The sequence below is a fragment of the Neltuma alba genome, unplaced genomic scaffold, assembly GCF_004799145.2.
Source record: "Neltuma alba isolate B1F8T4 unplaced genomic scaffold, ASM479914v2 tig00010614_pilon, whole genome shotgun sequence".
NCBI lineage: Eukaryota > Viridiplantae > Streptophyta > Magnoliopsida > Fabales > Fabaceae > Neltuma > Neltuma alba.
Window position 1 is genome coordinate 64,267 of NW_021635471.1, and position 12,048 is coordinate 76,314.

At 35.4% G+C, this 12,048-nt stretch overlaps 1 protein-coding gene across 1 annotated transcript; it reads left to right on the plus strand.

Annotated features, from left to right (window-relative positions):
• The first annotated feature begins 10,602 nt into the window (after window positions 1–10,602).
• On the plus strand, window positions 10,603–11,577 carry LOC114757620 (uncharacterized). The gene is made up of 2 exons (XM_028946709.1): window positions 10,603–10,789; window positions 11,123–11,577. The coding sequence occupies exons 1-2, from the start codon at window positions 10,603–10,605 to the stop codon at window positions 11,575–11,577; spliced, it is 642 nt and encodes a 213-aa protein (XP_028802542.1).
• Window positions 11,578–12,048: the final 471 nt, after the last annotated feature.

A 12,048-nucleotide genomic window follows, 5' to 3' on the forward strand; every position in this document is an offset into this window, starting at 1 on the left:
TTTGACATTGGGCTGTTTATAGTTTTGATCTCAATTATAATGTTGTGGTTATGACATTTGTATTGATTTTAGAATTAATATATTGTGATTTTCTAAGGTGGCTTAGAATTTTGGATCATATAGTCTCTTGCTAGCTTTAATTCTGTTATTTTGGATTTAAGAGTTCTAATTAAGCATTGGTTTTTAGCATCCTTAATCCCATTTTACTATTCTGGTTGCAGTTAGTAAGTTGGGATTTTAGGAAAATATTTTGTGGCAATTCGAGGTGGCTCGGTTGTTGGATCAAAAGCTCAATTATAATTCTTAATTCATTGTTTTTAACTCCCACATCTTTTAGAGTGATGATTGCCTGCGTTGTTGAATTGGAGGATTGATTACCATCAGTGTTATTCGTGTGTCTCATTTTCATTTCTTTAATCTCCATTCATTTTAATCACTTTCATATAAAAAAAAGTATTTTAATTTCAATTTGATTCGTAGTATTTAATTAATAGCTTTTCAAAATCAAAAATCTCTTTTTATAGTTTAGGTTACTTGCATTCATTTACTAGGGTTTAATTTCGTTTTCGGCTCCTCAAAGTGAAACGACCCGAGTTTTGCACTATATTGCATTAATTCGGTTAATTTTTGGAGTAACCCCAAAGCGACAATTAAGGGAAGTTCAACTTCACTCCTCCAAGCATGTAGTATTTTTCAGACATCCTCTGGAAATGTTTCTGCAAGTCTCTTTTGTCTAAGGAACAACATTTCATTTCAAAATATTCTTGGTGATACCTTTTGTCAATGATCTGGAAATCATCAATGAATTCCTTGTGAATGAGTCCCAGAAGAGTTCCTCCATTATCAACTCTGGCTGCTGCTATCTTCTGGTAATCACTGAGACTTTGATACCATTCTCTTAGTGTTCCTGTTAGTCTTAAGAGGAATTCTGTGAGAACTTCCTCAAGAGTTGCATCATGCCTGGCAAGCTGTAGGTCAATCCATGCTCCAAACTCATGGAGTCTGTCTCTCCATTTTTCTGGAGAAACGTCATCAAAAGTGAACCATGAACCTGTAGTAGGTCTGTAGTCTGTTCTTCTTGGCTCAGACGTATGAGGGACAGATGGTTCTTCATCAATAGGATCTTCAACTGTAGGATCTGGTTGGACCATTGCTACCTTAGAGATATCAGCATAATATGTCTCAGAATTAGAGTTAGAACTGTATTCAATAGAGGAATCAGACTCAGTTTCAGAGGTTCCATCTGTTGATGACTGATCTTCATTCACAGATTGGAAAGTGGCTATGGTTTTGTTTAGATCAACAACTTCTTTTCCTTTTTCTCTATCTGAAAGAGAAGTTTGTTTTGGTGGAGATGATGGTGGAGTTCTTATTACAACTCCTTGAGAGGATGGTGTTGGTTCAATAGGTTTAGTGTATGAGGATGATGGGTAGAGAAGTCTTTCAGATGAGGAGAAGTGAGGCAGTCGTACTGGAGGTCTAGGAGGAGGATTTGGTTGGATAGATGAAAGAGTCGATTGTCGAGATTTTCTCAACTGTCTTAAAATAGGATAAGACATTTTGAAAACCTTGCTGTAATCAGATTCTTTGGGGTAAGAAGGAGGTGATGTTGGAGATGTAGAAGGTTGAAAACTAGAGGGGTAAGACAGATAAGGGTCATAGATGATTTGTGAATGATCTTTAGCAATGTCTGCCTCGATCCTTTGCAAATCCTTCCGGATTTGTGACAGTTCTTGCTCTTTCCTAGTAAATTCTAGTCCAATGTATCCCTTTTTGATAAATCGCTTCAGATCTGCATCCGGTTGGCAAGCTTGAGAAGATAGAGTCATATAGAGCTGTTTGACTTGATCAAAGACTTGGTCAAGCCTGCTTGTCAGAGTATCAGTTCTAAGAGTCATCATGTCAAGTTCTGAATCAATCTTTGTCAAAGTTCTATTCTGGCCGATTGCATTCTGGGTCTGCTAGTTGAGAACTTCTTCTGCTGCCGAGACTGGTCTAGCTTCACCAGTAGGAGAGATTTATGTTGGAATAGAGAAAGGTCTTGCTGTAACCTTTGTTTCTCTGTTGGTTCTTCTTTCAAGGGGTGGAAAATCCTGCTCATAAGCATCCATCATTGCTATACACGGGATGGATTGTTGGATGACAAGGTTGACAGGAATTATTGGGTTTGGCCTCTGTTTAGGAAGGAGATCTTCATGACATGTTTCTTTCAGCAAATCGTACAAAGATAATCTGCTAAAAGGAATAGTAGGGATAGGAGCCTTCTAGTTTCTAGCTTTCTGCTTCGGACCATGATCATCATCATCATAATGACAATGGTAATGTTTGTGGGAACAAGGAGATGTATCTTTCTCCTTTTTCTTCTTTTTTATGGCATATCTGATGGGGTAAGACCATCCTTCTTCATCTTCATTGTCAGAAGCTTCCCACCAGTGAGGTGTGTCACATTCACAGTCAGGATCACATTCTTCTGGTGCATGATCCTAAATGAAATGGCCATGTATGTGAGACACATAACATGGCTTGGTCATCTGGTCTACCCAAGCAATCGAAGGTTCTCCCTTTGATGAACCATAGGCCGGGGTGATGGTTAAAATACATCCAGAAGATACAGAAGAACTTTCCTGGCCTGGTTTGGTGAACACGGTCTTGACTGTGCCATTTGGAAGTCTTTTTATCTCAGGAGGAGTGGAAGTATGGACATCCCTCTATACACCATGAAAGTGTTTTTCATAGTTGGTGATCCACTCAAGAGGCATCAACTGAGCAAGTTCTTCTTTTGGGATCTGTTGAGGAATCTAGATTATGGAGGCATCATCAGCTCTATCAGAAACCACATAAAGAGCATCTTTGGTGGAATTTGGAAAATAGAGATCAAGAGCATGATTCTGGAGCTTGTAAATGACTTGATGATGAAGAGTTGCTGCGATAGCTCTGGGATCTTTCTCTGCTCCAACTATCTGGACTTGGATTTTTAGTCTGTCCGTCAAAGTTGGATCTGAAAGCTTGATGTTGAAATCTAGGGCCATGGTAAGGATGACACTACCGTTGCTAAGAGTGGTCAGGACATCACCAATCAAAGCATTACTATAGGTAGTATAGGTAGTATCAACTAAAGCAACTTTAACAGTGGCGATAATTCTTTTTTTCCCATGGAGAGTAAGGATAAGGCGTACAGCACCAATATGAAGATGGGTGTAACCTTGAGCTATCCATTCATTGATCAAAGGTTGAGGTATATCAATAGTGACATATTGTTCAGAGGAAGAGGCAGGAAGACCACAGTTTTCTAGTCTGGTAGACTGAACAACTTCTTTCACATGAGGTCTTTGGGTGGAAATCAAGTTTCTAACATCTTTGGTGACACGATTGGTACGACGATAAAGGCTATAAGGCTAAGAAGAGGTAGATCTGTTTGCTGAATTCTAGCATCTTCAGGAAGATGATCTATCTCAACAAGGTTTTCTATTTTTCTGGAGAGAGTTCTACGAACGGAGGAGGGAAGTCTTTGTGGGGTGAAGGAAGAAGAAAGGCGAACGGGTTCAAGACCGTTTGAGGTTTCACTCATGATAAGATGGTATCTTCTTACTCACCTTCACTAACAATATCTCACTTCTGTCAGAAATTGACTGGCTCTGATACCACTCAAGGGGTGTTAGCTGAACCAGACCAAGCTAACATAGTCTAATATTCAAAGCTTTAGTCCAGGTAAGGCCACTCATTCTCAACACTTGTAGACTGTTCTAATGATCAACGAAGATGAAGATATAGAATCTATGATCGAAGAACAAAATGCTCAGGATGAAGAAACACAATATGTTCTTCCTTTCTCTGAAGATAAAGAAACTGATTCTAAATCCTTATCCCAAGAAGATGATGATCCTCAAGGGTATTTATATTCCCTTGAACAGCCTATGCATCTGTCTTCTTTCCTTGGTTCCCTGGCTTCTCAGCCAGATCACAATAAAGTCACTCCCAAGCCAAATGTCAAAATACATATCCTTCCAGGAAGGTATGAAAAGCCAATCCCTGTTATTGCTTTTATTGATACTGGAGCATGCAAAACCATCATGAATCCTGATATCCTTCCTTCTGAAGCATGGATCCCTTATGATCAATTTTTCCTTACTGCTGATTCAAAACCATTCAAGATTGACTGGATTACTCGTAGGAAGATTGGTATTCAATTCTTTGCAGGATGTGTTCTATGGATGAAAGTTCTTGGTAGTGATCTCCCGGGGAAAGATATTCTTATTGGATTCTATGCTTATTATCATACCAGGAATCTTCAAGTCTTGCCTAAAGGAATTAAATATAAAAATTTCTTTAGTGCATATACTGAAATTCCTAATCTCTTTGAGATCCAACAGGCACCACCAGGATATGAAAACATCAAAGATCATCTTCTCAAGTTTTGTGCTGATAGTCATCAATAGTTTTCCCATCCATTTCCATTATGGAAAAATCAAGATTTCTTCATAAAACTCCCCTTGAGTGGATTACTAACTATGAAAAACACTGTCATGGTGTACAGAGGGATGTCCATACTTCTACTCCTCCTAAGATAAAAAGACTTCCAGATGGCACAGTCAAGACCGCGTTCACCAAACCAGGCCAGGAAGGTTCTTCTATATCTTCTAAACGTATTTTAACCATCACCCCAGCCTATGTTTCATCCAAGAGAGAACCTTCGATTACTTGGGTAGACTAGATGGCCAAGCCATGTTATGTGTCTCACATAAATGGCCATTTCATTTGGGATCATGCACCAGAAGAATGTGATCCTGACTATGAATGTGACACACCTTACTGGTGGGAAGCTTCTGACGATGAAGATGAAGAAGGATGGTCTTACCCCATCAAATATGCCATAAAAAAGAAGAAAAAGGAGAAAGATACATCTCCTTGTTCCCACCAACATTACCATCATCATTATGATGATGATGATCATGGTCCGAAGCAGAAAGCTAGAAACTGGAAGGCTCCTGTCCCTACTATTCCTTTTAGCAGATTATCTCTGTACGATTTGCTGAAAGAAACAGGTCATGAAGATCTCCTTCCTAAACAGAGGCCAAACCCAATAATTCCTGTCAACCTTGTCATCCAACAATCCATCCCGTGTATAGCAATGATGGATGCTTATGAGCAGGATTTTCCACCCCTTGAAAGAAGAACCAACAGAGAAACAAAGGTTACAGCAAGACCTTTCTCTATTCCAACAAAAATCTCTCCTACTGGTGAAGCTAGACCAGTCTTGGCAGCAGAAGAAGTTCTCAACTGGCAGACCCAGAATGCAATCAGCCAGAATAGAACTTTGACAAAGATTGATTCAAAACTTGACCTGCTGACTCTTAGAACTGATACTCTGACAAGCAGGCTTGACCAAGTCTCTGACCAAGTCAAACAGCTCTATATGACTCTATCTTCTCAGGCTTACCAACTAGATGCAGATCTGAAGCGATTTATCGAAAAGGGATGCATTAGACCAGAATTTACCAGGAAAGAGCAAGAACTGTCACAAATCTGGAAGGATTTGCAAAGGATCGAGGCAGACATCGCTAAAGATCATACACAAACCATCTATGACCCTTATTCGTCTTACCCCTCTAGTTTTCAACCTTCTACATATCCAACATCACCTCCTTCTTACCCCAGAGAATCTGATTACAGCAATGTTTTCAAAATGTCTTATCCTATTTTAAGACAGTTGAGAAAATCTCGACAACCGACTCTTTCATCTATCCAACCAATTCCTCCTCCTAAACCTCCAGTACGACCGCCTCACTTCTCCTCATCTGAAAGACTTTTCTACCCATCATCCTCATACACTAAACCTATTGAACCAACACTATCCTCTCAAGGAGTTGTAATAAGAACTCCACCATCATCTCCACCAAAACAAACTTCTCTTTCAGATAGAGAAAAACGAAAAGAAGTTGCTGATTCAAACAAAACCATAGCCACTTTCCAATCTGTGAATAAAGATCAGTCATCAACAGATGGAACCTCTGAAACTGAGTCTGATTCCTCTATTGAATACAGTTCTAACTCTGATTTTGAGACATATCATGCTGATATCTCTAAGGTAGCAATGGTCCAACCAGATCCTACAGTTGAAGATCCTATTGATGAAGAACCATCTGTCCCTCATACGTCTGAGCCAAGAAGAACAGACTACAGACCTACTACAAGTCCATGGTTCACTTTTGATGACGTTTCTCCAGAAAAATGGAGAGACAGACTCCATGAGTTTGGAGCATGGATTGACCTACAGCTTGCCAGGCATGATGCAACTCTTGAGGAAGTTCTCATAGAATTCCTCTCAAGACTAACAGGAACACTAAGAGAATGGTATAAAAGTCTTAGTGATTACCAGAAGATAGCAACAGCCAGAGTTGATAATGTAGGAACTCTTCTAGGACTCATTCACAAGGAATTCATTGGTGATTTCTAGATCATTGACAAAAGGTATCGCCAAGAATATTTTGAAATGAAATGTTGTTCCTTAGACAAAAGAGACTTGCAGAAACATTTTCAGAGGATGTCTGAAAAATACTACATGCTTGGAGGAGCTAATGAGTCAACCTCAGGCATACTTTTATTACCTCTCTTCCAGATGAACTGCAACCAGAACTTCATAGAGCTATCAATGCACTCCATAGAAATATGCCTGACATTTCTCTCGGAGAAATATATCAGTTGGCAGTAGCAACTGTGGATAAGCACTGTGAACAACAGAAGTTCTTCAAAGGAATGCTGAAAGGACAGTCAAAACTCAAACATGCTTAGAAGAAACCGCATCTGAAGATAAAGTGTAAAGATGATGAAGATTGCTCTTGTTCTACCAAGAGAAAATCTCATTATCATCTATTCAGATATCCAAAGGGTTCTTATTCCAGGAGAAGATGCAGAAAGCCTTTTTTGAGATATTTCAAGAGGCGCAGGCTTTACTCAAAGAAATCTAACCGATGTTACATATGCAAGAAAAAAGGACATTTTGCAAAAAATTGTCGTAACAAGACAAAAAAAGATGTGAAGATGCTGAAGCATTTTGGTCAATTTTTTGGGAAGTAGAGATGAGACTAAAATTGACCCTGAAAAAACTCTTAGAGTGAAATTGCTCACCAAAAAAACATATTTTAATGTGTTAGATAAACATTTAAAAATATATTGACGAGACATAGCCCCGCTCGTTTCGATATATTATTATATTATTATCTCTTGCTTGCTTGACACTAACGTCGGTGGTTCTGCTGGTGTGAGTTGCTGAGCATAACAGAGTAGAGATCGTCTTCTTCCTCCTCCTTAACCGTCAATGAAGATATTATCATTATCAGTTTATCCATCAACACTCGATTTTTCTATTCCCCGCTGGCTGATGTCTAAAGGTCTGTTTGGCTCAATGAGAAGGAGAGGAGAATCAGTCACCCAGGGTGATCAACAAATGGTGGAGCAGCAGCCACCAGTTTTCTTATTCACCAACAACTTGGAACAACAACACGTATGCGTCATCTTTTACCACACTTTCTTCAACTTCAACTGTGAAGCCTTTTCTTATTATTTTTTGGGTTGATATAATCATTGATCCCTCAAATTTACTCTCATTTTGGTCTTGGTCCCTCAAATTTTAAATTATGGGTTTTGGTCCCTCTAGGAGCAAAATTATCCTAGTTTTTATTGGGTTATAGGGAGCAATATTTTAAATGAAAAAAAACTTGAGAAACCAAAATCTATAATTTGAAATTTGAGAGATTAAAACCAAAATGAGGGTAAATTTAAAGGACTAAATTTTGTATTAACCCTTATTTTTTTCACTTTCTTTTTGCTTACAATTTTTAAGGTTGCTTCTGTTTATATAATTCCTCTATTATTACACTTCTTTAGTCTTATTTCGTTTCCCCTTCAAAGACACTTGTCAGATTGCAAGTATGCGTCCTGTGCTTTTCATCTGTGATGGCTTTTCTTAATTTCTACATTCCCTTTAATTTGATCGCTTCTTCTAAGATTTGCTCGTGTTTAATACCCCATTGTAGCCTTTTCTTTAGCCTTGTCTGGTTTTAGTTATAAACAATTTTATGAGAAGACACAGCCGTTATTATCAACAACATAATTTAGATTTTAACAAAAATTATTTTAATGTGTAAAGAATCTAAAATAAAAATAATCTCTTGTTATGTTTTTGGAAAAATAATTTTTCTATTTAAAAATTATTATTTGAAAATCTTAAATTTGCATCGTTGAAACTGTATTTGAGATTCAAGATGTAACTCAAAGTCTTTATCTTTATTTGACCTTTACCCAAATACGTTGGAATTTGAGAAGTTTAGAAATCAAAATAAGTTTTGAAACTAAGATTTTAAAGTGAAAAAAATTGTCAATTAATTATAAAAAAAAAACCATCAAATAGCCCAGGTTTAACGGTTATTTATAACCAAAAAAATTCAAATTTTGTCTTCAATTATTTGATGATAACTGTCTGTAGTTAACCAAAAAAATTTTTAAAAAATAAAAAATTAAACCCGTTTAATGGTTATTTATTTAAGGAAAAATTAGAGAGAAGGACCTAATGAGAATGATATTTATTGAGAAGGATCTTAAAAACTGTAATTATTTAGAAGAACCAAAATTAAAATATAAATATAAAATACTAATTTCCCCTAACCAAATCCCCTATATTCTCTCCCACTACATTCTGTAGTTTTTCTCTTTTTAATGAAATTATTGATATTTATTTGAATTAATTCAAATTAATCCGAATTACAAAGTTAAGAACCAATTCTAATTAATTCAATTAAATTAATAACCAACCTTAAGTAATTAATTTGTCCAACGTTTTGAAGTAATAAAGCTCTTTCTTTAAACTTTATGAATAATGAGCCGATCAAAGTCATAAGCTTCAATCATATTTTTTCATTTATTTCGTATTATTATTTTATTTCTTCGTATTATTATTTTATTTCAAATATAATTCCCATCCAAGATTAAATTGAATTCTCTTAGTTAACAACATTACAAATTAAGAAAGTAATATAATAATAAATAATATATAACTTATCCATAACTTGTAAGAAGTAAAAATATTGGAACAATCTTTTTATGTATATTATGACTTAATATATCCATGTCGTGAGGTACATATATTGGCGCGCGCATGTTTTTTTTTTTTTTTGGGACTTTGATATCTTTTTTAATCTTGATATGATTTTGGATAGTTGAGTCGTTAGCTAATAGAATTATGCAAGTCCTCACCCTTTTATCTACAAAATTAAATGATCAGAACATATTAAGAAAAAAAGATAGAAATGAAGGCCAAAATAAATATAGATAATAATTTAGTGTGAAATAATATATAATAATATTTTTATTCAATATTTAATATTTGGTATTATTAGGTCAAATTTTTATAGAGTCCATATAGAGGGTATCTCTCACAACTTTTATCTTTTACATTTATGTCGACTTAAACTTGAATTCTTGCACCTAAACCTCTCTAGCTATTTTTATTATGACAAATACATGTTTATATAATGACCTTTATATGTTATTTTTATCTGTGAAATTTGTGATTTTATTAACCAATAGGATTTGATTTATTCTTAAGTATCAGAATTATAATGTCCTAGAATAAAAGAAGAGTACGGAGTAAATAAACAAAAATACAGTTGAATTTGATGGCCCTGATAAGCTTATTATTAAAAAAAGCCTAAAAAAATTTTTATTGGCTAAACATGATGAAAAATAAATTAATTAGTGTTGGTTATTAATTTAATTAATTATAATTTGTTTCTGACTAAATTAGCTTAATTAATTTGAATAAATATTTATTATTATTTTGTTAGCAAAAAAAATCTTGATTATTATTTTACTAAATAGTGAAAAATTATAAGATGTGGTGAGAGAATACAAAAGTTATGGATAGGGGTAATTTAGTCTTTTGAAATTTATATTTTATTATCTGGTTCTTCTAAATAATTAGAGTTTTTAAGATCCTCCTTGGTAAATATTATTCCCACTAGGTCCCTCTCTCTAATTTTCCCTTTATTTAACCAACAAATATTTTGTCAATAAACTTGACGGTCAAAATAACAACTGTAAGTTAAATATTCTCCCAACTTCTGCCTATTCAACCGTCAAGCTTTATGTGGCCAAAAAGCCCACTTTTATAGTAGGGGATTCTTTATGTAAATATATATATGGATGTATATGTATATGTTTTTCTTGTATAATCCAAGTTTGCTTTCTAAATCAAACTTCAAAAGTGGAAGATGAGCTGGCTATAGACATCAAAGAAATGATTCAAGATTGCGGAGATGGTCTTCGGTCACCAGACTGTTGTATCTACCAAGTGCCCAGTATGCCCATCATCTTAAACAAGAGATTTACACTCCAAAAGTTGCTTCGATTAGCCCCTTTCATTATGGTAATGAGAGGCTGACAGACATGGAAAGACATAAACAAATATTGTTCAAAAGATTTGCTCAAAGAGCTATGTCAAGCTTGGATGATTTGGTTCGTTTTGTGAAACATTTAGAACTACAACTCCGTGCTTCTTATTCAAAAACCATAAACCTTGGTTAACAAGAACCTGTGAAACTGATGTTAATGGATGCTGGCTTCATCATTGAAGTCTTCATCATGTCCCATCAGAAGGATCATGGCGACGATGCTAAATTGACGCAGCACTGGTTAGTAAGTTCTATATTGCAGGATTTGTGTTTACTTGAGAATAAACTTCCATTCTTTGTTATTGAAGAGCTATTCAATAGAGCTTTTCCTGATGAGTGTCGTGGTAGGCTCCCTTGATTTCGTATAAGCTCACGTGTGAGTATTTTGAGTATTATGATGGAACAAAATTATTGCCAAATGTTGATGCTGAGGTAAAGCACTTTACAGATCTTCTTAGATCATTATACTTACAAGGAGAAAGGTCTACACAACAATTAATATTAGTGGATGGAAATCATCGTCTTTTATTCAATGAAAATGCATTACAATAAGCACGCATAAAGTTGAAGGCTAATAAGAGCAAATGCTTATTAGACATGAAATTTTCAGGACATATTCTTGAAATTCCACAATTTCTGGTGGATGATAGCACTGAACTTGTGTTTTGTATTTTCAGGACATATTCTTGAAATTCCACAATTTCTGGTGGATGATAGCACTGAACTTGTGTTTTGTAATATGATAACATTAGAAGAGTGTCATTATCCTTATGCTGCTTGCATTACTGACTATGCTCTTGTATTGGATTGTCTAATAGACACACAAAAAGATGTACATCTGCTTGTTCACAAGAAAATACTCTGCAGCTATTTAGGTGATACCGATGATGTTGCTTTATTATTCAATGGTCTTTTAGGAAATGTCAATCAATTGGCTTTCAGTACTAAATACATTGATATCTGCCAAAGGTTGAATGGCTATTGTGAAGATCATTGGCACAAGTTGTGGGCAACTCTAAGACATGATTATTGTCACACACCTTGCCAAACTGTTACTTCTATTGCTGCAATGATACTCATCCTTCTCACAGTTGTTCAAACCATATTTTCTATCCTCCAATTTGTGAAGTAAATTTACAGCTTTGTTTAATATTGGGATTTGATTATTGTGGACTCTGTTTTGAGTAAAGTAAATTTACAGCTTTATGTAATATTGGAATTTGACTATTGTGTACTATGATTTTGTTATGAGTGAAGTAAGTTTCCAGCTTTGGGTGATAATGTAATTTGATTGTTTGTGTCCTCCGACTTTGTTTCCAGTGTGGGCAGCGTACTCGTGATTAACTGGTGAAACAATTTCTTGTACCAGGTTCTTCTATTCTTGCAATTTTTGTAGCCATCAAATTAAATTAATCCAATCGCTGTTGTCCATATTAGCGTGCATGTTCTTGAGCATAACAAACATTGGATAGGATTAATTATAGAGGACACAGGAGGTGATTCATATATACATGCTTCTGGCCATTTATTTTCACTTTTGGTTATGTAACTATCTTTAAAAAGGCACGTACTTGATAATGATACGAGAAAAGTGTATATTAAA

What these genes read in the sequence shown, in the direction of transcription:
- LOC114757620 (XM_028946709.1), top strand. Translation starts at nt 10,603, where the DNA reads ATGGATGCTGGCTTCATCATTGAAGTCTTCATCATGTCCCATCAGAAG. An exon ending in TTTTCCTGATGAGTGTCGTG is followed by an intron (nt 10,790 to 11,122) that starts GTAGGCTCCCTT and finishes TTGTATTTTCAG; the next exon opens with GACATATTCTTGAAATTCCA.